This window comes from Chanos chanos, chromosome 3 (assembly GCF_902362185.1).
Source record: "Chanos chanos chromosome 3, fChaCha1.1, whole genome shotgun sequence".
NCBI lineage: Eukaryota > Metazoa > Chordata > Actinopteri > Gonorynchiformes > Chanidae > Chanos > Chanos chanos.
In genome coordinates this window covers 27,094,620-27,121,905 of record NC_044497.1, presented here as the reverse complement: position 1 = coordinate 27,121,905, position 27,286 = coordinate 27,094,620, and the positions used below count along the sequence as shown (strand labels likewise).

Sequence of the window (27,286 nt, the reverse complement as noted above, 5' to 3'; positions counted from 1 at the left end):
TCTATAACTTAATACAGAATTCCTTTCTCTTTCTTTTCTGGCCAAAATTCAATTTTCTTCAAAGTCGTAAATTTAAAATAAATTTAAAGAAATGAAATTCCTGTGGTGTGCATTTGTTGAGCAACAACCTTACAGTAATTCTGCAAATTCTGGCTGAATTAAGGTCAGTGCTTTAACCGGCCAGGTCAAAAACATTTTTCCTTTTTGTATCTATCAAGAACTATATCACACTTAAAACTGATCGGGTTGAAAGATGAAGTCCTATATCTGCATCTATCTATATCAGCTTTCCAACAGGTTTTCCTTGTAAGTTTTCTATACCTCTCATTCGTTTTTCCATTAAATCGTGAAAAATACTCCAGACCCTGCAGACAAGAAAGACATCATGCTTTACGGCTCAGAGAGTGTCAGCCTGACTAATATCCTCAGATCACAAAAGTCTTTGCTACTTGGATACAGAATTTTTTGAATGGTGCTTATTGTTTTCTTAAATTCCAAATTTTGAAGCACTTGAGATATTGATATCACACGCTCTTGGCTAGTTTTAGTTTAGCTCTTTATTTTGATATTACTGCAAAAGCATCAGCTGACGGTAAAAATGTTTGATTGTCCGGTCTTCTCTGTACAAAAGACTTTAGATCCGGTTATGTTTTTGTCTGCTTTAAATAATCGCGTAAAAATGAATGTTATTTCAAAATTAATTTGCATAGTGACACAAATTCTCCTTTATGATCAATGGACTCAGTAGAGTCCTTACTAAAGGATTGTTAGACTTCAGTATCTTCATATGAAGGGTCATGGATTAGGGTGATGGTATAGATTAATATAAAACATAATATTAAAGTATTGAGGTGGTATTAACAACATGTAAAGCATTAATACAGGATAGCTAAGCCATGGAAAGGAAATGTAGCATTAACTCCAGCCCCTGAAGGGTGTCCTCTTCACAAATAATCACTCCACAGGTCCAGTTGTTACTGGACTTTCATACATGTACACTCCACTCAGTCTCCCTCTTGTCTAAAGTCACATCTATGCAGTCCATATCTATCTATCTATCTATCTATCTATCTATCTATCTATCTATCTGTCTGTCTTTCTCTCTCTCTCTCTCTCTCTCTCTCTCTCTCTCTCCCTCATCTCTCAGTCACAGAGATACACACACAAATATATATATACACAAAGAGAGAGAGGGAGAGAGAAATATAACATACAAATTTAGAGGTTTGTAAGTTTGTTGTGATAGGTATTTTTTAAGTCAATGAAGGCATTTTAATTCAAAGCTAGAGTGCAAAACTTTAACATGATGTGAAGATTTGGACACCTTGTCTTTATAATTAAGCTCAGGTAAAGAAGAAGGATCTAAAGTCTAACGCGGGCTGGTTTTCTCTGTGGAATCCAACATGGAACAAAAGCACTGTAAATAAACTGAGCTGCGAGTGTGATCACGTATAATATAAGAATATTTATTTCATAAGTGCGAAACAGGTAAATATTTACAAAGGAGTCATACGACAAATATAATGAAATGCCACAAAAATACATAAAACCTGAAAGAAATCAAATAAATAAATTAAATACTCCACAAGTCAAGGTACCGGTGTCTGGCAGTATTCCATGAGCATATGTAAGTCAAACAGTGAGAAGAGAGAATTTCTTCAAGGGACTTACAACAGTTATTAAAATAAATATTAAATATTGTCATAAATAAATGCCTTTTGTTCATGAGGGGAATTTCTCACACTAAAATACAAATATCTTTTTGTAGGAATTGTGATCCAATATGATTCCAATTGAAGAAAGGAGAACTGGAAGAGGTTTGTTCTTCCAGAGAAACCTTTGGGAATCACAGAGGTAATGCCTATACCAGACAGCCAGGGTCCAGCACATTATGTTGTAGTTTATGTGTGTGTGTGTGTGTGTGTGTGTGTGTGTGTGTGTGCCATGGAGCATCCAGTATGTGCATTACAACAGCAAAGGGTGGTTTTATCAAGTATCTCAATTGTACAAAATCCGAAACAACTCACAAATAATAATAATAATAATAATAATAATAATAATAATAATAATAATAATAAAACATAGTCAAGATAACAACAATGAGAATAAATTAAAATGAATCAAAATATGCATCTGTATCTTCATATCCTTACTTCAGTTGTGAAAGGTAGGCTAAGTTTAGGTTGGATAGCTTCGCTCCCAATGTTTGACATGCTATCTGGCAGGAGCCATCCATGGAAATGCATTATGTTTGTCTTTTCACATCTTGCCAGAACCATGAATATGTATCAAAAGAGCAGGGATCGTGACTGAGGTGGATGAAGGCCACATCCCTTCACTCGCTGTAAATGGTGCCCATTTGTGAAGTTACTAAGTGGGACGGAGTGAAGGACTCAAAGGCCATGTCCAGGGGCAGTTCATAGCGAGAGGCTGGAAAAAGTGTGTGGCTCTGGGGGCCTTGCAGGCCTCCCATGGACGAGGGCGGGTAGTGGTGTGAGGACAGGTAGTGGGCGGTGAGGGCAGAGTGCGGCGTAAAGTTCCTCTCTGTATCATGTGGTGAGGGCTCCGGTTTGAGAGCGAAGTTACCACTGATGCTGAGCGGTGGCGTCAGGGGACCGTCATAAGGCGGAGTGCCGTTACTGCACTCGTTGGGCGACGGGTTTTCATACGTCGTCCCCTTGAGACCCTTCAGGTGCAGCAGGTGTGAAGCCTCTAGGGAGCCATAAGGAGGACTGGGCAGCCCTGGGGAGGGGTAGCTGAGAGGATGAGCCTGCTGCCCACCCACCACCCCTGTACCCGGGCCACCGCACTTCTCGTCCATCTTGTTAAGCAGCATGGGGGAGGAGCCAAGCTGGAGACAACCAGCCACCAGGTTACTGGTGGGCTGTGAGAGACCTTTGCAGAGCATCTCCACAAATCCGTGGCTCTCCGGAGACTGACCGCTTTCCAGGACCTCAGACAGTGCCCAGATGTAGTTGCGGGCCAGCCGCAGTGTCTCGATTTTGGACAGTTTCTGAGTCTTGGAATAACAGGGCATAACCCTTCGGAGGTTGTCCAGGGCGTCATTGAGACCGTGCATCCGTGAGCGTTCCCTGGCGTTGGCTTTGATGCGACGGGCGCGGAAACGCTCCAGCCTAGCTTTGGTCATCTTCTTCTTCTTGGGACCCCTCCGCTTGGGCGCCTTCTCTCCATCCAGTCCAGCTTCCTCCTCTTCATCTTCCTCCTCTTCCTCCATGTCCTCGCTGCCAAGCTCCATGGGACTGCGGCTGCCCCCACTGATCCTGTATCGGCCCCCAATCTCAGGGGTCCGGTCCCCATCCTGAGAACTCAGGTCTTCCTCCATCCAGCCCAGGGAGCTGACCAGCTCAGTCACATCACCTGGCTTCCCATAGGGTTTGGTCATCATAGTGATCTGAGAACAAACATGTATACACATATGTATATATATATATATATATATTTATTTATTTTCACTTTCACGATATGATGCTGAACTGTTTACAGACCTCCACTCAATTTGTCTATTTAAACGCATTTAGCTCTTACAGGCTTTTACTTCCCCTCGCTTTCCTGAGAGAACTGAGGGTAGTTTCCAGACCAATTCAGCACTGCCGCACGGACAGCTCACAATGAAGCGCAATTGCTGCGTTTCATTTAGGCGACCGCGGAAAAAAAACTTTGATGGGAACAACGTGTTCAGATAATCTGGTGGTTTGAACTGTCGTTCAACTGCAGCTAAAACTGAGATATTCTTGTGGCTGATGATTTTTGCGATTATTTTCGTTGCAGACAATATTCAGTGTATACTACTTTTCTCAGCTCTAATGCGCTATCTAAATGGGAAAGACTTTCTGTCTAAACCCTGCGATTTCCTACTGCTGTGTCGTCATTTTGGAGACGCCGTCAATCTGGGACACGACGGGATTTAGCTCGCAGATAAAGCGCTCGGATTTAATTTGAGGGTAGCCTGTAAAGCGGAGTCAACACACACGGGACCAAGCCACACTAATACTTTTTGAACAGTTGAATTTGATTTGATTGTAAATTTTAAAATCCATGCTTGCTCATCTACACGAATGATAATAATAATAATAATAATAATAATAATAATAATAATAAATTATATGACCCCAGTCAGAACTTCAGATACCAACATCATATTACACAAACCTCTTCATCCAAGCGTTTCAACGAATTTAGAGAAGATAATACATTTGTCCTTTATCCTATTGTCCCAAATAAACCGCCTTGGTTTGTGGTTGTGCATTAGCGCGTGTCATTCATTGAAAAGTGGGGCACTAAAGTTTGTGGTAATAATGAAGGGATTATATTAGACGTCCTACATTCCTATTGAATTTAAGTTTCTTCCCAGACGTCCAAAAAAACATCTCAAATTATGATGACAAAGCCTTGAGCAGACAACCAACTGGACAAACTTTAGCAGTCGAAAGAGCTCCATAAATCTCAAATGAGATATACTGACGTTCCCTTAATAGAAAACTTTTTAGGATTGATAAGTGCCCTACCCACTGTTTGTGTAAAGTATCATTAATACCGAAAGGATTTTTTTAAATATAGAAATATAAATGTTTGTCAATTAGCCTTTAGCGTTCAGTTATCTTTATTTGTCGATATTACGTCGTTCATAAAGTCAAAAGTCCGACTCTGCTGAGTAAATTGTTAGGTAAGCCATTGACGGATAGCTCTGATCTGTGCAGCATGATGTAAACAATATGTTTGACTCTTTTAATGAAAACTCACTTGTCAGTTTGGCAGCTCACTCCTCTTGCCGTAAAGAGATGGGTTGTAAAATTCCAAATGACCGGCAATTTACGAAAGCCAACGATGCCTGAAAGCCAAACTGACGAATTCCGAAATACTAGCCCTTCGTTTGTTTCTTGTCTGTTGCGCCTTTGCACTTTTCACAGTTCGCTCAGTCATCCATCAGTGCGTCTAGTGTGCCTGTATCCTACTGGCGACGCAGACGTCTGATTGTGCCTTTCTAATGCTGTAGACAGGCCCCTCCTACGGCCACCCCACCCCTTCAGCTGATCCAAACGCGCGTGGCGGGCTCGTGGCCAAAAGTTTCACGACCTAACGGCCGCATATTTATCGCCAACCTTGATGCACGAGCGCGCGCGTCTGTGTAATGTTTCTTTTTTTGGCAGTTACGTTTGAGATGAATTTTGGAGATATAGCGATAATTTATGAAAATGCTGTTTTTCATTAATTGTCAAATTCTTCAATAGCTCTCCTTTACTGAAAGGCTGAACAAGCGTAATAAAGGACCAACTTCCCCTAGTCCATGTTGTGCACATTATTCTACTGCAGTTCAGTCACGAGACCAGCATTGGTGGGCATTTATTTAATCAGTCGCGAAGTTTAGACTACCAGAAAACTCAGAGACGTTCGAAATGTTGGAAATGACAAAAAGATAGGCTATATGATTTGTGTACAATCCATATTTTACAAAAAAAATCTTTAGAAAAAGTTTCAAACCACGTTTGCAAGAAAAATTTGAAGTGTCATCTAACTGGCAGTTATTAACCGAAGCATTACATTTAATTTACTGTTGGTCTTGTTAAAGGCACATCGACAATATTTGCCCTAACTCCGAACAAGGACAGTTCGATGGAAATATAGCCTACTCTTTTGCATTTCTCGGACACAAATATCGGTAAATCGTGGCGCATTTGGTTTATAATAAATTTACACTTAACATAGCACAGCACTTAGTTTAATCGGTAGTAGAGACGCGCGTCCTTTGAGCTGTGCGTAAATGATTCTGACAGCTTGGTGCGATATGAGCAGGTGTGTGCGTTGTTTCACCCGTGCATTCATTTTCTCCCTTCCCTCATTAGCGCCACTTGGTCCACCAAACCCCACGCCCAATAACTACAAGACAAATCGAGCCAAAAAATTGTTTTGTTTTACGTAAATTAGATCGGCAGCCATGCATGAGACACGTGTGTCCAAAATCTATTGACTTGTGTTTCATTGCAAACGAAATAATTCGGAAATGTTTTAGAATGTTCTAGAATACCAGCTGATTGTTTAGAAATGTTAAATATTGCAATATTTTGATGTAAAAATGTTTTTAGAATAGACAATGTCTTTCGCCTATTCCAAGTCCGATATCAAAGGAGGACAAAAGTAAAACCAAACATTTTATACCCTATTTTACACTTAGATGTTTCACGTTTTCATGTGAATATTTCATAAGTATACTTTAAGTGTTCCGTTCAGTTCCCATTGCCGATCGCCATCACTTTTTTCCCCGAAACTTGTTCGCTTTTTTGGCTTAAAATATGCAAACGCAACATATGTGATTTCTAAGTGCGTGGCGGACTGCGCCACCGTAGGAGCTCTATTGTGAAAGTAGCCTATGCCATTGACTACGGGGCTTGCGGGTCGCACGTGTCCTGCACTGATCCCATTGTGCGCATAAGTTGCACATCTGTGCTCATCATCTCTCTCTCTCTCTTTCTCTCTCTCTCGCTCTCTCTCTCTCTCTCTCTCTCTCACACACACACACACACGTAGACAGAAACAAACAACTCAGCTGTGTTGAATAGCCTTGAAGTAGATTTTATACTACTAAGTAGATTTTAAAATCTACTTCAAACTAATAGCTTGAAGTAGATTTTAAATCTCTCGATTCAAGTACAGTTCTTATAGAGTTGGTAAAAGTAGAAACTGCCTTAATACAATATATTAAGTGCTTTGCTAGTTCCACACCACTGATGAAAATTTGTAATATCTACGAAGAAAAGTTACTAATTAAACTTCTAGTCCTATTCGGTTGTTCGGTTGATCGGTAAATGAACAGATGGTGGAGGATGTGTTAACATTGAGGCATCTGTTGCATGAACGCTCAGGCGTCACTCGCCTGCCTAACGTGACATCTCGTGCTAAAACACAGCTAGTATAATAGGCTAACGTCAATTATGCAAGTTTGCGCGCCTGCGTTTAGTCGCATTAATTGAGTATTATTTCAGCGATTAACTCTGGTATAATCCAGCAAAGTCTCTAGGTGTCCCGGAGAATACGACATGAAATATCTTGAAGTGTTCGTTTATGGACTTGTATTCAATAGTGTGGCAGCAGAGGCAGTCCTGTCATAAACAAGGAGGGATAGGGCCTCTATAGGTCTACATATTGCATAAAGGTTACAAAGTGTTTCAACGAAAACACAAATATTAGGCTAAAAGTTGAAATGCTTTCTGATTTGATTAGAATCGATTACAATATTATTTAGATCTTTATTATATATCTTGATTATAATTTCTGTTAAATTCAATATCGTTTCTTAGCCCGACATTTTTTTTGTAATACAACCAATATGCATTATTTCAGCAATTTGTCCGACATATTGACGGACATATGTCATAGCTGTTCGTGAATGGCTGTAAAACCACGAGGGAATCCATGAGTTATGCGGACAGAGTATTCATCCTGTATCAGTTTTCACGTAATCTAGTCAGAGACTAATTTAAAATGAAGTAGGTTGAGCTTGATTAGGCGCACTGCTATAAAATGAAAATGGACTGAGTGACTTAATGACATTTTCTATAACAACTGTTCTTTTAAAATGTTCTGCCACCCCCATAACACAGTTACCCATAGTCAGTAAGTGTTAGTTTATGGATTTGCATCCAATCAAATGTGTGTGTGTGTGTGTGTGTGTGTGTGTGCATGCATTGGTGTGGTGCTGTCCTGTGTGAACTGTGTGGGTTAACAGTCTGTGCACCCATTTGTGTTTGTGTGTGTGTGTGTGTATGTGTGTGTGTGTGTGTGTCCTGCAATTTCAGCACTCCCAAGGTAACTCTACTTCTCCACAACCTCCTGTCCCTTGTGTGTGTAGCAGTCCTGTGTCACACCTGCAGCCTGCATTGGGAATTACTGTGCCCTTCCTCCTATTCCCGTCCCTAGTGTTTTCACTGACTGTTGGCGAATCCAGGAACTGAGTCCTGCTCCAGTTTGTCATGCACCTAAACCAGAAAAGTCTGTAATGACCTCAGGGAAACTCTTGCTTTTTTTCCACATGTAACCTCAACACTTACATGTTCATATATGTCCTTTATTTTAGCTTCCAGATTGTCATGTTTAAACTTTCACTTAAACTGCATAATATCTGGCCGGCTCAGCACCAGTGCTTGAACACTGTCCCGGAGTGCAAGGTTTAGCTTTGAGCTAATGGAGCATCAGTTATAATTCACAGCTACGTAAAGTGGCTTCTGCTAACAGAACACTTTACACAACCATGTTGTGTATGTAGTACATATACTTTTTTGTTGTTTTTTTGGAAGGACATGAACACTTCTTGAATATTAAACCGCTTAGTGTGGGGCACAAAAGATTATCTTGGACATAATGTATTTGTGCTTTCTTGCCTGAATGATATTTTTGAGTCAGCGACCTCACAATAAAATTTGTGAGTGTTAAATTAACACTGCAAGTATTAAATTAACAGTGGGAGTATAAATCTGGGAGTGTTACCATGGACTCATGAATACACTTTTAGAGTTACTTTAAGAGTAAAATAATAAACAAAATTCTAAATTGTAAGTATTTTTAAGACCCATATATTTGTTTAGAAAAGGAAATTATACCATTTTCATCTGTACAAGGCATCAGTTACACACCTTCTGGCCAAATTGTCCAGTGTGTATTCAGAGTATCCTAAAAAGGGATATTAAGATCTAATTTGTAATCAACTGAATCCACCCCCTGTCAACACACGTCACAAAAAAAAGCCATGTTAAAGCCTTGTGTGCACTTAATCCAAACTCACACTCATCCACAGAATCTCGAAAGGCAAATTTGTTGTTGTTGTTGTTGTTGTTGTTGTTGTTTTTGTTGATTCCATTGTTATTGGGATTCCTCTCTTTCTCAAAAAAAGGGGGGGAAATTATTGCCACAAGTGAATCATCCCTTATCCCTGTCCCAAGGGATCAGCTTGGAGAGGAAAAGGGAATACGTGCGCTACTCTGACAGATGGGTCCTTGTTCCTGTCTTTTTCTCTCCCTCTTTCTCTCCCTCTCTCGCTCGCTCCCTCTCTCCCAAACACAGACACAGACACAGACACACTCCCTTACACTGAGATTGCACGAATACAATAGGAATTAAACCCGTGCACACATGCTCCCTCTACCCCTCCTGAAAGCTGAGCCCCTTGTAATAATCATGAAAGGAGGGCGTGTTTGGGTGATGGGGGCTGGGCTAAGACACACAACTTTGATGCAAATGTGGACTTAATGGTTGAAAACAAAGTATAAGGTGTTTGGGACAGAGAGGCACAAATTCAACTCGTCCTGCTACGTTATGAATTCTGTTTTTAATTTGTGTGATACCGGGGAAAGACAGAAATGTTTTTGCAAAGAGTAGAGTGGATTTCAATATTCAGTAGTAAAATATAAAATATTCGTCAGAGGGATCATGTGATCATTTGTAATTTTTTTCTGAAGTCACAAACGTGGGTCTGTGTGTGAATCTGTGTGTGCATGTGCGTGTGTGTATGTGCGCGTGCACACGTGTATCTGTGTGAGTGTGTTTGTGTGCATGTGTACATGTGCATGTGTGAGTGTGTTTAAGAGATATATATTTGTCTAATCCCAAAGCTCAGGTCCTATCTGCTGCTTACTGGAGCTGAATTCAGGAGGACTGCAAACTCTGTCCTAAGGGAAAGACTGGCCGTCCATCTGAATCTGAGTGGCATAGGGGAGCTGAAGTAGGCAACAGTGGGGGTATGCACTTTTAACCTGAGTCTCACTTTATATATCAACAGAGTAAAAAACATCCAACAAAAGTTTGTCCTATTCCGTCGCATTGTTAATATCAGTAATAAGAGACCGTTATGATGGACGTTGAATGAGCCCAGTGAACTCTAAGAGAAAAGCCAGTCTGTCAGTATGTGTAAATCAATCCCATATTATATCGCAAGTCCATCACATAATTGGAAGCGTAAAATTGCCCATTTAAACACTATGCCACCTGCAACCCCTCTCCAGACATCCTGCTCCACCTCACTGATTTCTCTACAGGCGTAAGGAGAACTGATGCACTGGGATATGGATTGTGTACCATGTCCAAAAGCTTTGTCAAAAAAAAACCAAAAACCTGTCTGATAACGTTAACATGATATCATGGTATGTCACACTGACCAAAGACAGTTTAATTACCAGACACATTGATTTTGCTCTGGCATTAGGACAACAAACATTTCTTGGTGAAATACCCTTTTTCTAAATTATGGAATTAGAAGCAAGACACTGAGTTACTGAGTTCCTACAAGAACTGCCTCTTATTGACTTTGGACATTTATAAACATCGGAGTGAAGTACACCGTATGAAGTTGTGCGAATGCAAGAAACGGCGGTTTAGAATTTTTGTCTTCGGTGGGCTTTCAACAAGGATGTCTTCAGCAGGTCCTATAAGCTAACACCAGGAGGGTAAACCTGTGGGTAACGCCTGGAGTTTCAATTAAGATGGTATGAAAATGCTTCACAATCCTCAGCCCATCAGAGTCCATGCTCCCCACTACATAAACTTGAGCCCTGTTTAGGGTGAACTGAGAGAGGGAGAGCGGGGGGGGGGGTGGGGGGGTGGGGGGGGTGAAGAAGGAGGGAGGGGGTTCCATCTGCCAAGCCGGCTGTCCTTTGGGACTTGGGCATGCCCTGAGGGGCTTTAGCAGGGGAGGGAGGGAAAGAGGCTGAATAGATTGCACCCATCCGCTAATCAAGAGCTGTAATCTGTATGCTCAAACACAATACACTGATTTTGCCCATTCCTGGTCCTTCCCACTGCACCAAACATGACCATTAGGAAGAGAGAGAGAGAGAGCGAGAGAGAGAGAAGTATCATAAGTAGGATTGAGATGAAACTGACATTTTGCAATTAGTCACATGAGCGAGCACATTTGTTGATATGTATTTCAGCAAATTAAAACTTTTTTTTCCATGTGCGCCTGGCACAGGGCCACGGATTGTCTGTGATCAGGTGCGTGTGTCCCACAAGTGGTACAATCTGATTCCCACTGTGGTTTCTGTGCAAATGTGAGGCCCAAACATGCTACAACTCAGCATTAAGTCAATTCTGTAATAAATCTAGGAATGAATAAATGTCATCAAGCACACTGGAAAATATGATTCAATTAACAGTTCATAAATCCAGCACCACTTGTGAATATATTTTGGGACATCCTCTTGATAGCTGAGCTTAAAAAATAGTGTTATATAGTTCATTAAATGAAATTTGAAGACTTTTCTGACATTCTGTTACTGGGAATGTGTTCTTTGAACATAACTAAACTCATAGTTTTGCTCATGCAGCACTGATTTCACTCAAATGCACACACAACAAAACTGATCTCACTTGTTAAATGTTCAAAGCAGTGCTCCTCCACATCACATGGATTTGGGCCCACTTTTAGCAGTTCATAGAGAAGACAGCTGGGAAATGCCCAGCCAAGCTCAAGTGAGACGAAAAGTGATTGTTTGTTGGGTGTATAAAAGACAGACTGGATAAATAAAAGGAATCAAGTTGTATCAGGTTTCATGGTCTCTCGTCAGCTCGTCGCTTTCTGAGGGTAACCTCGGTTTTGAAGGTGTGGGTGTGCCCCGACTAGACTCGCGCTAAGCATCCCATTGATTGTGAGTCTCCTTCGGGGCAATAGCGGCTGCAGTGCCGCGGTTAACTCCCCTCCAGCATCCTGCGAAGCTTGTCGATTGGCTGACTGCCTTTAAGCTGCCTGTTCCCCCAGTCTCATTGTTTGTGGGCCCTGAACAGTCAATATTAAGCTTGGCTAATGTGATATAGAGGCAGCTGGAGGGGCCTGTGTTATTACCATGACACAGCGGAGTGAGGGGTGTAATTCCATTAAAAATAAATCAGGTGGTATGATGATTTGGCATGTAAGGGGGGGAGTTTGTAAGACATTAGGAGGGGCGTTTGCCATAATTTTATTATACATTCTGGGGGGGAACCTCAGAGGAACAATTGAAACCCTTCCTCTGGTCCAGCATAATTTAATTTCTTTTCACCCAAGGCCTCAAAAGAGGAAGGGAAAATAGAATGAAGTTTACTTTTCCAATTGGTGAACGTTAAAAACAAATTGAGGGGGTGCTAAAAAAATGTGCGCAGATGTTTTAGGATTATTCCCCTTTTTAAAAAAAAAAAAAAAAAAGTTGTAAACACGGACATACATCTTATTGGTAATCACGAATTTCAGCAGCACTTTGAAGGGCTGACAGTAGAGAAAGAAGCTTGGCGCATTCAAGTTGTTCGGATATGAAGAAACGTGAGCCACAGATATTGATCTCTTTTAAGCAGTCGCACGAGACGCGTGAGTCTTCTGTCCGCTCGGCAGACCACTCTTTACATGACATCTTCTCGCTTGAGCCTACACGTGGAGCCATTATGGCGTCGTCTAGATAGTGATCCCTTATTAGGATTTTTTTTCAGACGATTTACCCCTTCATTCGGTATGTCACCGCCTTGAGATCCGAAAGCATTAAACTACGCTTTGGTATAAATTTAAGGTATCCTTTACAGTAAACCATTCTGATTAGTTTTAACCAAATTTTGCACCAAGTAAATCTTAAGGGAACGCCAGGAGTGCCGTTGGTCTCGCAGCAGGGGTCTTATGTCGCTATTGTTCTGCCGCTCGAGACACATAAACGGTGATTTCAAGGCCCATTGAGCGGGCGATGGATTGTGCCTAAAATCCATTGAGGTGCGGAGAGCATTGATTATTCCATGAAAGGCAGCACCACCAAAAGCACTAAATCTTCCAATGAATCCCTTGCTTTTGATATGGGCGAGAACTAGAAATTCTAGATCAGACTACCTTGAACAGTTTTTAGAATGTATTGTGTGTTTGCCGACAATGCTCTCAAACAGTCTTCACGTAGCAGGTCTGTTTCCAACTTATTTTTCAAATCGACCACACAGAAACGCTCCAGGATTTGATTGTGGTATGAAATTGAGAAAGAGACGACTGGCCAAGTGAATCAACAAGCCTGGTAGACTGCAGGTGTCCCATGCGTGAAGAGTTCAACTAATCACATAAGCGACATCCGCTAGATCAGCATTTTCCCAGACTTTAACTGAGAGACAAACAAAATTGAGACGAGATTCATTAAGAATTGTCGAAAGAATTGTCCGCTGGGTGCAAAACTTTAAAGTTGTTTCCCATCATGAACTTAAACTGCTGTCAATACTCTTCCACTTGTATGTAATATGTTACACATCACTAAACATGAGTGAGAAACTTGGGTAAACGAATACGCAAAGAAAGAAAGAAAGAAAGAAAGAAACCCGGTAGATTAAAACAACACCGACATCTAGTGGAAGTAGGAGTGAGGTACTAAGTGTAAATGCATCATCGTGTAAGCCTCAGCGTCCAGCGTTCCACACATCCTGTTCTGCGTGAGAACGTTGCTGCCTGGGTTTTACTTTGTATCCCCTTAAGTGTATTTTTATGGTTTAAATAGAGACAGGAAAGCATATAACTCTTCACTGACAAGCAGAAAATAATTGTAATTGTTTTTGTGTTGATATTATGAGGTAACGGTGTCACGTGATGAACTGTTTTCTTTTACGGTTTGATCTCTTTGCTCATCTATCGGAGCAGTCAAGCAGAATCTTAAGTGAGAATATTATTATCAGCGTAGCAGTCATTTTTCAGAACATCACCACATCTGGTCAAAGGTTAAAGTCTATCTTGAAGATCCAAGAAAATGTGCATTTAGATTGCAAAAGTGTACAGACTGCAAATTGCAAATAGAGGCCTTGATGTGATTTAACAAACTGGTCTCAGTCCTTTTCAAATAGAATCCCTCTCTCCTCTCTGCGGACTTGTAAGAATCAGCACAAGAAAATGTAGGAAAGAGAATGTCTGGGGAGTTAATGTGGAGAGAAATGCAGAAACAAAAATAGAAAGCTCTATTAATATCTCATTGCTGGAAAAAAAAATTCATATACACACTCAACATGATACGTAGATGCTATCTGATGTAATCTCATATTGACCGCTCTCTCTCTCTCTCTCTCTCTTTCTCTCTCTCTCTCCCTTTCACACACACACACACACACACACACACACACACACACACACACACACACTCGTACTCATGTACACGATTCTGACCCACATACAGACACTAGCTGAGAGTCTAAGAGCCATGTAACTAGGCTCTCTTTAACAGCACTCCTACACACTCTCTCTCGCTAACCCCCCCCCCCTCTCTCTTTCTGTCTGTCTGTCTTACTCCCTCTTTTCTGCTTTCCTTCTCTCTCTCTCCTGTCTCCTGCACACACTCCAACAGCTCTCGCGCATATTGTCCACCTTATCATCCTGCATCTTTCCATTTCTCTCTCTCCTTCTCTCCTTGTTTCTCCAACTGTCTGAGGATACACATACAGAATATCTGACATACTTTCTTTTTCTCCTGGTTCTGCGAGAGCACGGCATTGAAGCAGTGTAAATAGAAGATAACCTTCGCAAAGCTAAAAATGGCACCTAAAAGAGAGCCATCGATCAAGAAGTCTCCATCAGGGGGAACACTACCAAGGCTTGGACCCCCATTTCCTTGCCTTCCCACAATGCCTACACCTCCAAGGCCAGTTCCAGAGATGAAGCCTCGAATGTTGCGTCCCTCCGACTCCCCATTTGACCCCAGCACGTTGGAGGTAAGTTACTGTCCTACGTTGTTTATCCTCGTGGCCGACCTCACAGAGGAGGTTAAATTTGATGGATATGACAGGTTTGCATTGGTCTGGATTGTATCCTCACACATTGTATGCCCACACACATAAGCCAAAAATAGAATGGAGCTCATAGTGAGAACAGTTGTATCTGTCATTACTATCAGTTTATGAATACCAGATATTGATACATACCATAAAACGTTTTGGCTTCATTCTGTATGTATATGATTACCCATTTTGTTGTTGTTACTCTTTAGTATAGTTCAAATATTGTATGTATTTGCTGAAGGTATATTTGAAGCTAATTCAGTTTCTGATTTCTATTTAGCCATTTCTATTAAAAATCTAACCTTTTAATTACAAAACATTGAACTACACGATTCTAACCTTACCATCCTCTGGAGAACTGCATTTTTCTGCAGCAGATACATACTGACGTCAAACCCCACACTTTTAATAAGAGGGGAACTATATAAAGAAATAGGGCACTGATGAGAGTGAGTTTTGCGTGTCAGTGGCGTCTACTGGGACATTACGAACTTCTCTTTGTATTATAGACTATTACGCCAGTTATTTCCTGGTAATCAGTATATGTGATATAAATTCTGAAATGAGTCCAGTTATTCAAATGCCACTGTTCTTGAACTCCTTTAATCGATAAAAGCTCTATAAGTGAGGACATGCATAAGACATTCGAAACAGCAAAACAAGTATTTATCACATTAACAGGTTGCTACACCATTAGGAACCTTACTGCAATAGGTGACAGCTGAGGGTTTACTTATCTTAATTTCCTCAGTAAATTAGCAAAGTTCTCATTGGTGTGGTTCTACTGAATATTAATTTCAAAGCACCAACAAGATAGGTACTCATTATACATAAGACCCATGTACTTGTTTGCATGTGTGTATTACATTATTTCACTCCTGCCTCTTTTTTTGAGTGTGTGTGTTGTTCACAGTCCAAGTTAACACGCTAAAAAAGAAACGTTTTTGTTGATGTCTTTATTATTATTATTATTATTATTATTATTATTATTATTATTATTATTATTATTATTATTATTATGTTTCGGACATTAAAAGGTGAAAAATCCAACTTTTAATCTCCAGAGTGAAATCTACATGCATCTTAACATGTATTTTAAGATGTATTAATTCGTACCATAAATGACTGTTTCAACGCGGGGTATTTCATGCTGTTATATGAATAAAGAAGTACTTCCTTAGCTGTGAGCGTGGGCTATGGATCTCTAATGCACAACATCGATATGTCCAACATACTCTTGCTGCGGGAAAGTTACTGAATTTGTATAGCATCTGGGTAAAACATTAAGCCTCGTAAGCACTTCGAGTTGGGCACATATAACTTACATATCGAAATGCGCAGGTGGGTATGACGTTGAAGTAGCAGAAAGAGGGATGACTCTTCCTTCCTCAATTTGAAGCCGAGCCTACTAACCAAACCCACATTCCTACCGCCGTCTTCGACCAGGCAACTAAGCTAATTGTGAGCTAACTTATCTAGCTACATTCCCCAGGCTCAGACATGGTAGGCCACGATACTTCCGTCTTAACAACGTTTTTCATTTAGAAATCAAAGTAAATTTGTTTTATAGCAGAATGTGGATTTGTAAAGTTAATTTCTTTGCCGTATCTAACGTTAGCTGAGGACAGCTCTCTGGCTAGCTACTCTCGTATGTTGATGCTGAACCTTTGCAGACATAGCTACTGCCGGACGAAGTGTACAGCTATTCCTTCCTCAAACAAACTATCATTGTACTGGACTGTTGTTCGCTAACATCACCCAGCATGCAATAATGGATAGCTGTCTGTTATTATTGCCTATATATTTATCTATCGTTAGTTTTAAAGGTACGTTAGCTATTATCTATCATGGCAATCAACGTTAAGCTATCCGACGAGTTCTCTTACAACCTAGCTTTAACAGCTAACAAGGTAGTACCTGGTGGCATTTATGTCTCAGTAGTATGGACTGATGTATTACTTCTAGCGTTAACTCTTAATAATTACACTCTTTCGGCAAATATTACTAGCGTACTAGTTTTGTCAGTAAAATGAAATTGACGGAAACGTTTTTCATGTGCTCGCACAGAAGACCTAGCAGTGTCATTGTCTCATGTTAGTGTATCGTTCACCTCGCAGTTAATTAATTACTCTCTCTAAACAGTCCGACTTCTCAGAGGACCAACTTCTCGGTGAGTTAATTCATTATCATCTCCTCATTTCTGTAATTTGCATGTGGCATCCTCGACAGTCACTGTCATTCTGTTCCTCATTCAACCCTTTCCACACCGCCAGCTTATTGTCATATTAGTTCCTCTTTTGTGCATTACTATTTCACCTTTATAACTCCCTCTCTCTTTCCTTGCCGTTATACTATTTCTTCTTGCTACTACTGGTCCTTTCCAGATTGAATTTAACTTGGATCAAATACACGGTGAGTGCTTCATCACTTAGCACTTCGCCTCAGGAAACTGTCTTTTCAAGTCTGGGTCTTGGTGAACCATCTTATGTGTACTTTTGGTTTGCATGTGTTTGAGTAAGTGTTCTATCGCTATGAAAACTCAAATTAGGTATTAGGGAACTGCATGAAATATTTTGCCGTCAATTTCGCCGTTTAACAAAACTGGTAAACCCACAATTTTAAGTTCTAGCATTTTTGGCTTTACGCTACGCCCAGTCTACGTTGGGAACAGCTTGTTAACGAGTTACGGTATAACCACATTATGTTGAACTAAAGTTTGCAACGTGTAGTAATATTTCTTGAATCACACGATCAAGCACTGAAAGAACTTGACGGTTGAACCTACTCTGAACTACGAGCGTAAAACGTACAAGTTATATGGTTGGATGTGTTAGGGTGTAACACCGGAAGTGTCTTTTAGGCTATCGAAGTAAGGAAATGCATTGTTCATCTCGAATAAATCTAAAACACCGAGGAAATCATGCGATTGCATTAGTGTTATTTATCATATTAATACGAAACTCGACATTGGATAATTCCCGAACCGTATCTGTAGTGATTTTGAACTGAGAAATCTAATTAACTGTGAACTAGCCTGTTACCTGTAATATTTCTGAACACACGAAGTACAGTCCTTTTTTGAGACGATAGCCATAGCGATAGAGTTTTATCCTTGTGTCGTTTGTCTAATCAAAGATCGTTGACAAAATAGCGATTACCGTCACCCTCTCCAGCACTACCTTATATGGTTAAAGACGTAGTTTCAGGCCTGATGGGACCCGTCACATTCCAGCGCACAGGAAAAGCATAACAACAGAGAGTGTAGTTTTTCGAGAAAAGAGGCAACAGTCCTCATCTTGGCTCCAGTGGTTCTGGGCCCTGCTTAGTTACATCCACCTACAGTAGTTTGCAACCCTAACCCAGTGTCATATGGTGTCCGTTTTCATATGAGGATATTTTAATCACATTTAAAATTGGACACAAAGTGCCAGTGTTTATTTTGGGACGTTCACTGTGAATTGTGTATTGCTAACTGTCCTGTTTTTGTTGTCGTTTGGTGTGGCTACACTGTTTGTCCCCAGCTGGCCGTCTTGCAGCTTGATGTTTGCGTAATTGTAATTCTACCCTCACTGCTTGGATTACAAAATAGCATTATAGCGATGAGATCATATTTACGGTGGAGAGATAATACTTCTGTCTGTATAATCAGGCTCATTAACCAGAGTAGAGAAAAGAAAAATAGAACTCTGCATGGTACAAATAGAGTTCACTGCCACAGTTCAACTTTACAGTTGAACTTCATCCGTTCCCTTTAAAGTGCTCAGATTACCACTCTGCTTGATTGACAAACAGTAGCAGTATACATAAGTGGTGATGTGCAATAGTCGGAGCACCAGACCTACATCAGCTTAATCTGTCAATTTAATCCCACATTTTACCACAATCCTCTGTTATTCCTGCATGTCCACCGTCCTCATTTCCTCCCAGTTACTTGCTATCCTTGTATGCTGTCCTCTGTGGCTTTAATATGGCTCTTGCATACCCTTTCCCCTATGTCTGCGCTTCACATTTTTATTCATTAATGTCTGTTCTTTCCTCTCAGAATTCAAAGAAGCTTTCCTCCTGTTCGACCGGACGGGCGATGGAAAGATCAGTTACAGCCAATGTGGGGACGTGATGCGGGCCCTGGGCCAGAACCCAGTTAACGCTGAGGTTCTTAAAGTCCTTGGCAACCCCAAAGCTGAGGGTAGGCACCGTGACTTTGGGGACTTTGTGTCTGTGTACTCTTTGCTTTGTAACCATACTAGTATTGCTTTCTCAAGGGATGTTAGTCATCCGTTTTAAACTTCTAAGTATTACTTTATGCAGTTGAAATCAAACACAGTTTTCTTAGAAAGATAAAAGCATCTCTGTTGTGTCAACTGCAAAACTGTGGTGCTGTTCTAAACAAAGCTATAATGGAATCTGAACCTGTTTAGAACGCTCACCATTTTTAAAATCTGTCTGTCTGATTCCTGTCTTCCCTTGCATTTAAATTGACAGAGATGAACCATAAGATGCTGGACTTTGAGCAGTTTCTGCCCATGCTCCAGGCCATCGCCAAGAACAAGGACCAGGGCTCCTTTGAGGATTTCGTTGAAGGGCTGCGCGTCTTTGACAAGGAGGGCAACGGCACGGTCATGGGCGCAGAGCTGCGCCATGTTCTTACCACGCTCGGTGAGCCGGCACCGTTCCCACAACACCAGATATTTATAGCCCCTCACATCCACATTCAGGTCACTGACACAAAACTGAATCAGACTCTGGACTCAAGGCACAGATATGACAGAGAGACGGATTTCTTCTCTTGTTGATTTTGTGGGGAGCTTGGTTACCCTCTGATACTGAGGAACTGTCAAACAAATCTTAACGTCCATACATTGTGCTGTGCTTACTCTGTATCTGTGAAATTGGTAAAATGTGTGACCTCTCTCTCATTTTATTATAGGGGAGAAGATGACAGAGGAAGAGGTAGAAACACTTTTGGCAGGTCACGAGGATGCCAATGGCTGTATCAATTATGAAGGTAACAGAGAAACAGTCTGTCAAGAGTCTAATTGACTTATCACTGCATAGCTTTTCAGTCGCTCCATATTCAAAGTGCTCCGCTCTGACCGGATTGGAATGACTCAGTGCATTTTGTATAACCTACTATCCAGTGTTGTCTCTGAAATAACTGTCTATTTGTTGAAAGTACAGAACTAATCATTGTGTTGATGTACAAAGTGTGAGTAAAGATGCTGAGTAATGCAGAGTTGCATCCAGGTGTATGTGTGTGTATGTGTGAGTATTGGTTATTCTTATGCTTTAACTATTGCTCATTTTCCACAGCGTTTGTCCGTCACATCATGTCTGGTTGATATGGCGATACGAGAGTACATCCACCTCCCACCATAAGCATGTATACCCTGACAGGCTCTTATCCAGGCTTTCTCCCTCCACACACACACACACACACACACACACACACGACTGGAGCATTCACCATAGACTTACATACACATCACAGGACAGGACTGTTTCTCTGTCCAACATTTACATGTTGTAATGAGCAATGGAAGATTAATAAGAGTTGATTTGAAATGCTGGGGTGAAATTCTCTGGACCTTAAGTACTAGTAGTACAAAAGCACTGACACACACAGCTTCTGCCATCTACACAGATACCCACACAGAACTTAATTACACAACAAATGAGACCTGTTTTGTTGTAGTGGATTGGTGAATGTTCACAAGTGTGTGTTCACCTGAGTGTGTGTGTACCTGTGTGTGTGTATATGGCGGGAGTGTCTGGTAGGAGGGTGCGATGTAGTATTGGGGAATTTTGACTCCCCCTCCCTGTGGGCCTGTCTCCTCTGGCTGGACCCTGGCTCTCAGCATGCTCCCTGCATGTGTCGGGATCTACAGAGGCTCCGCTGGTTTAGATTCTGAGAAAAAACTGCTCCACTCAGACACGAGAACAGGGGCTGCTGTGAAGAGAACAGGCGTTTCATTTCCCATGCATCTGCTAACTTATGCATTGCCGTTTTCCTAATTAGGCGACCCGAGGCAACTCCCCAGCCAGAATAGTTTTATTGGCTGCGGAGTCTTTGTACTTAACCAGGTTAATTACTCTGCCGTATGTATTAAATCCTGACGGATATTCTTCCTGACAGTAAATTTACCTGCCTTTGTTCTCTCAGAGTGGGGCAGTCGCTCTTTTTTACTAACCAGTGAATTGCAGTGAGTTTTTTTTCTTTCTTCTTTGGTTTTTCTTTTCTTTCTTTTTTTTCTTTTCCTTTGCCTGGTGTTTGCTGCTTCCTGATGGAAGCTGATTTTGTAACTGGGCCTTTGAGATGTTTCTGGACTGTAGCTCTCTCCCTCCCTCTCTCTCTCTCTCTTACACTCTCTCTGTTTGTCCCAAACTGCCTTCACTTTCAGCACTTTTAGCCTGTCCTAGAGGAAAACATACCTGGAGGAGCTTTTTGTTTGTTTGTTTATTTATTTATTTTTAACAGACTCTTGAATCTTAGAGCTGATCAAATCCTTGAGCTGTGGCTGGGTAGAAGATAGAGGTCATTTCTCTCATCTTGTCTTTCAAAAACAATGATATGACATTGTCATTGGGGAAAAACTGTCAACTACAGCATCTCACACAGACTAAACAGTGTAGGAGAAGCAACAGCGTTACCATGGAGATGTAGACAGCTTATTTAGGACGTCGTGGGTCGGAGAACTAGTTCAGTTGTGCTACTTGTTTTAGATTTGCTTTATCTACGAGTTGACTAAGGTCAGAATAGTTTTTTATACCATAATTTGTTTTCGACCCAGTGTTTTGTGGTGGATTTACTTATGAACTTAGACACAACAGTAAAATTATTCTGGCTCTTCTTCATTCTTTGATGTGTGAGCATTCTTATTTAGTCTGTACCAGAGGGACGTTTTGTGAGGTCACATTATATATCTTATAATAATGGAAAAGAGAATCGTGTCGGGAGGAGTTTGGAAGATACACTCTGTAGTCACTGCTGTAGTTAAAGTTGATTCCCCATGCTGCCAGTTACTTCTCACCTAATTGATTTTCCCTCTGTCTCTTTCTTTTTTTACAGAACTCGTCCGGATGGTTATGAATGGTTGAAGATCAAGACAGCTGCATTTTATGTGTGTTATTTTTCTTTCTCTGTCTCTGTTTCTGTTACAAAGGAAAAAAATTAATTATTTCTATCAGTTGCTCTTCCTGTCAGTTGCTTTCATTCCATCCCTGTCTTTGTGACCGATCCATTGCAGTGTCTTATCTCTCCCGTGTTTGCCCTCATTTGGTTTTTATTTTCAGAAGTGCCTTTATCCTTTGTAGTTATGATCCCACATGACCAAGCCTTTCCCCATTCTGTCCAATGTCATTAAACTGTTAGAGCTGCATGAAAGAGCACACTTGTGTGGTGACATCATCTGCAATAATATGTCTGAGGATGCAGCACATTCCCAGTTAAATACAGTTACCATAATGAATGCAATAAATACCCACAGGCCTGTCTGTGCTGAACGCTTCAGCAGAACAGGTGTGCTGGGCCAGTAAAAAAAACTGTCTATGGCCAAAGCTATGCAGTTAGTCTGTAAATCCAAAGCAAGCAATCAGGATTCATAAATTCTCTGTCAGTTTTTTCCCATTTTAATTCAAACTGTATGTTAAATGTTAAAATAAAAACGTTTTAAAGGTGTTTTTTTTTTTGTTATGTGATTTGTGTCAAGTTTACTCATGTTGGTCTGCAAGCTGACTTTCCTTCAATAGAGAAAAAGTGGCAAGTGGCAGACTCAGACAAAGCTCAGAAAGCTGTGTTTTTAAAGATCGATACTGGAACAGTACAAAACAATTCTAATCTACAAACTTTCGTGATACATCGTGTTCGCGCCAGACGGGGTTCCTATTTTATTATTATGAGTGCAGTTCTCAGTCAGGAAGACAGATGGCGCCACACTCACACGAGAGCTTGTGTTTCGTCAAAACTGGACCCAGCTGTGTTGGATTACTTGTTGCATGACAGTTGACCATCTAACATCTCTTTATTGTGTCCTTACTGATAAAGTATTGAGCAAACGAGTATCATTGCTTCGGCGACAGAGGTGGCATAGGTGGTTCAATTAGTTTACAATTACATTTCAGTTACTTAAATTAACACAGGTTTGGAGGTTCACTATTAAGGCCAAAAGGCATAAACACTACTATTAGAACTAAGTGATGATCGATATTTACGGTTCACCACTGTTTTGTTTTAAGTAGGCAGTGCACTGCAGGGCATAAACCCCTGAGAAAGTCAGCCACAGTACCCGCTCACCCAAATACAGAGTATAAATTAGCGTCTAAACCGGTCCACGACATACTTGCAATTTATTTCCTGTCACATAACTCAACAACGAATATTTTTCGTTTGTTTGTTCGGAAGTGTAAACTGATGTTCTTTCCTGAGCAAAAAGATAAAAGGTGGAGTTCAAAGTGAATTTTTAAATTTCTAAATTCTGTTTGTCAAAGCAGGTTTTTTTTCGGTCGGCTTGTATGAGTTTTAAAAAGAGTTTAGGGGGGCAAAACTTCATATCCATTACTCTGGGTAGTTTCCCTTTCTCACAAGAACTTATGTTAAGTATATATTTGGAAATCTTCGTGTTAGTTGTGCAATCGATCAGGTTAGAGTAGATTCTTGTTGCTTTCAGTTCACACCCTTAGAACATGAAAATTTGAAAGAAAGCTGCAACAGACTACAAGCTGCATTCCCTTATTATTTTTAACCGGTGAATATAGTCCAGAAAGGCAGGACTGCCATATCAACCCAACGTAATCAGAGGAACCAAAAGTCATTTATGTATTGGTATTGGTGTATTATTATATGTCTCGTATTTCATATTTATGGATAAAACTCTTGGTCACCATCTTGAATTATTGCAAAATCTTCCAAATTGGAAAATTTCGGAAATTTGTTCGCTGTTTTTATTCAGTGATTATACTGCAGTTTATGTGCCGCAAACTGTTTGGATCCGATTATCATTCCAAGTCTTGGTTTCGTTCTGCGTCTGTCCAAAGAGTGCCGTCTTAATCAATCAGATCCAATTAGCAGGGAGAGATCGTATGATTGCTTAACTAAAGGATTGTTTGGGTGTGTGACACTGCCGAAATATCAACGGTAAGATAGTATGATGCATTGTGTGCCAAGAGCAGCCCATCAACGGCTCGCTGACCTTTTCCTTATTCCCTCACAACCAGTGAGAACTATTCTCCCTCATTAGATACCAGAGCCATTTTGTGTGTGTATGTGTGAAAAGCAGAGGAACCAGGTATCATACCGCAACGGTGAATAGGTCCTTCGACTAATTACTGAATTCATTTCAGGTGTGTGTGTATGTGTGTTTCTGTGAGCAGGTCGACTTTCGTGCGAATGTGTTGGAGGTAAGTGAAGTGTATTGATTATTTTAATCCGCCTATTTGTGAGTCTGTGATCCTCGTGGCGCTGCATTCGACAGGGGAATCGCTAATGGGCCTCAGCGCAGCCCGCTTCAGACCTCTCCCCATCCAATTAACTTTCAACTGGAATCTGCCAGGAGAGAGCGAGGGAGCCGGCCGCAGACACTCCGCGATCTCCCCCACGCTCCCACAGGCAACAGACTCACTAAAGCCTTTAAGTCCAGAATGTCATTACCTCTCGCTTTTAATTAAAGATTTCTCCCTTCTCCTTAACACTGACACAGGTAGTGTCCAAGTACCATTTCAAACTGTTTTTGTTACTTCGGGTGAGGAATCCCAGCTTCCCAGTGGCGCTGTTTTGAAGGCGTACATTACAGTTTACACTGACTTTGTACTTTTTTTTTAATGACGGAGTATATTGGTAATAGACCCGATGGAAGCACAACCCACACCGAATCATTACTGGACTATAAAATCGTACCATAGAAAAAGAGAAGAGTAATAATGCGATACTGTTTTTATCTTTGTGGATAAATGTAAATTAATAGAGTAATCAATGCTGAAACACATCCTTGCCCGTCTTCTTAAATTCATGCATTAACTCACAATTCCGGCAGGTCGACATCTTTGGAATTATTAAAGAAGGCGAGTCAGAGAGATTTGTTGGACGGTTGTTTATTAATGAATAGGATTATGAAGAAGGAGCATGGGCTGATATTCTGATTTTATATATATATGTGTGTGTGTGTGTGTGTGTGTATTCCTGTATTTGCACATGGCCTGGCTTCGACAGTGACAACAACCTACTCTTCATATCTTTGAAATGTTAAAATCAAACGTCATGAGTTCAATTTACATTTATGGACACATACACATATTTAGGATGATACAGTTGAAAATTATAATTGTCACACTCACAAATTTAAAGTAATATGTTTATATCTCTGGTGAGCTGTGCGTGAACAAGATTTTTTTTTTTACTACTTCCAGAGACGCGAGTGCCCACAACATAGCCGCTCAGTCTATCTTCTGTTACATTTTAAAAGTATTTTTCTTCATCCTCATTATTTTTGGAAATATCGTTGTATTCTTGATATATCTTTAAGTAATTTTTGTGTTTTTAGTGAATTATGTTGAATGAGTATGTGTCTAACAGGGGTATGAAGAAATAATCTATGTGTCTTACTGAGGTATGGAAAAATAACTGAATTTTGTGCTCTTAAGAGTACAAACTAATGATGCAAAATGTTGTTTTTTTAACAGAAAGAGGCAGTGACAGTAAATGCAAAACAAACAAATGAAGTATTACTACAGAAACTGTCATGCTATGTAGAGAAATTGTTTTTCAGTTGTTTAAAAATAGTTGTTTTCGGTTTGTTTTTTTTAAAGACAGAATGTGCGTAATGGTCAAACATCAGTATTCTGATACTGATCAAATTTGAATAAATCTCTTAACCACTTACACTTTGGGTCAAAAAACAGTGCACCAAATAGTGAACAGGTATCACCAAATGTACACTTCACAATCATATTACCAAGGATATAAACTGCAGGCTTAAACAGGAATAAGAACATAGTTTCTTCTCATGAAGTAATACTGGTTAATATGCCACTCAACCAACATCAAATTTGACTTGGCAGCATTTGATAAGTCACATTAACATAGACACTGTATTTTACTTGACAAAAACACGGATTTGTTATATTTAGCAACTACATAGGTCTGAGCTATCGGCTCAGGTCAATAAATTAATGTGTTCGTCTTGCCTGGTGTCTGTAAACTTATTGAAAATCCATGCCGGCGCCCTGTGAGACTGTGGCCAGCCACTGTGCGTTCGATCACTAGCCCCTGTAAGTCCACGCGTGCCGACCATATTTCTAATTCCGTGCAGACAGCCGAGGCAGTCACTTTAAGTCAAATGAATTGAACAAGGGGACTTAGATTAATCACAAACTCTCAGCGGCGTACGTGTGTGTGTGTGTATGTGTGTGTGTGCAGGCGCATATATATGTTGTTGTATCGAGTTTCCACTGTGCAACACATTCTTGTTAGCAAAAATAACAACCACCAAAAGAAAAAGGTTTCCTTCCAAGCCAGGCCAAATGTAGACGTAACCAGTTCAGAGAAACACTGCGGCAGTAGATATTTTAATAACAATTCTGTAACCAACCTTTACAGAGCAAGTCAGGCATTGTATACCCCACAAAGCACAGACAGGGAGTTTTTCCAGAATAACCCCAGTACAATCTCATTTGAGTATACCGTGCTTGGAATAGCACACAGACAGAATGGGACTCGTATAACATTAACAGTTACATGTATATCTATTGGTGCAGATGCTGAGAGAGTAGCTCCCCCTCGCTTATATATGTGTGTGTGTGTGTGTGTATATGTATATATATATATACATACATACATACATATATATATATATATATATATATATATATATATATATAAAATACATTTTACACTTCTTTATATAAGGAATCTATATTCATGTGTTTAGGAATGTATAGGATTCAGATGATAATTTACACATACATACAAAGAACATTTCGATGAATTCTCTTGCCTGATGTTGATACTGATCATTTTTGTTTATTATAACCACGCAACTCGTGACTATGAAGCCCTTCTTCGTTTCAGTCTATGCTTCTGTCCATCTTATCCTGAAATTTTAGGGTGTGTATTTGTGTGTGTGTGTGTGTATATGCATGGTTTTGTATTTATAAATCTTGTGAGGACAGACTTTCCTCAGAAATATTGGAATATTTGAAAAAAAAAAATGTGGGGACATTTTGCTGGTCCTCACTAAATAAAACCTGTCCTTTAAAAAAGGAAAAAAAATATGTATACATTTTAAAACAAAAACAAATGGCAAAAAATGTTTTTTTCATATGTCTGGTTATGGTTAAAGTTAGGGTTAGGCTTATTAATCTTAGTTAAAGTAAAACTGAAGTCAGTGGAAAGTCCTCTTTGTGTGTGTGTGTGTGTGTGTATATGTGCATGCGCACGCGCATGCGTGTGTTTGGGGTAGGGTTGACAGGGTGGTTTCGATGCCCTCAGGTGTGAGTGAAACATCGAAATCACAGGTGAGCACGGTGAAAAGGACACGTA

General features: G+C 40.4%; 2 protein-coding genes across 5 annotated transcripts; one reads left to right on the top strand and one right to left on the bottom strand.

Annotated features, from left to right (window-relative positions):
• Positions 1–2,335: 2,335 nt before the first annotated feature.
• On the bottom strand, positions 2,336–3,406 carry neurod4 (neuronal differentiation 4). Its single transcript, XM_030769657.1, has one exon. The coding sequence runs from the start codon at positions 3,404–3,406 to the stop codon at positions 2,336–2,338; it is 1,071 nt and encodes a 356-aa protein (XP_030625517.1).
• Positions 3,407–14,514: 11,108 nt separating this feature from the next.
• zgc:153867 (myosin light polypeptide 6) lies at positions 14,515–22,432 on the top strand. 4 transcript variants are annotated; one of them, XM_030767510.1, is made up of 6 exons: positions 14,515–14,691; positions 17,142–17,169; positions 18,800–18,943; positions 19,240–19,413; positions 19,685–19,762; positions 21,824–22,432. In XM_030767510.1, exons 1-6 carry the CDS (start codon positions 14,515–14,517, stop codon positions 21,850–21,852), a joined length of 630 nt encoding a protein of 209 aa, XP_030623370.1. In that variant the 3' UTR covers positions 21,853–22,432. The 4 variants fall into 4 exon arrangements, with proteins under 4 accessions (XP_030623370.1, XP_030623369.1, XP_030623372.1 ...); XM_030767509.1 differs by lacking the exon at positions 17,142–17,169 and adding an exon at positions 16,900–16,927; XM_030767512.1 differs by lacking the exons at positions 14,515–14,691; positions 17,142–17,169; positions 21,824–22,432 and adding exons at positions 14,753–14,771; positions 16,898–16,927; positions 20,068–20,096.
• Positions 22,433–27,286: the final 4,854 nt, after the last annotated feature.

Coding starts and splice junctions, on each gene's coding strand:
- neurod4 (XM_030769657.1), bottom strand. CDS start 3,406: ATGATGACCAAACCCTATGGGAAGCCAGGTGATGTGACTGAGCTGGTC.
- zgc:153867 (XM_030767510.1), top strand. CDS start 14,515: ATGGCACCTAAAAGAGAGCCATCGATCAAGAAGTCTCCATCAGGGGGA. Junction 18,944..19,239: donor TGGCAACCCCAAAGCTGAGG/GTAGGCACCGTG, acceptor TTAAATTGACAG/AGATGAACCATAAGATGCTG. Junction 19,414..19,684: donor CCATGTTCTTACCACGCTCG/GTGAGCCGGCAC, acceptor ATTTTATTATAG/GGGAGAAGATGACAGAGGAA.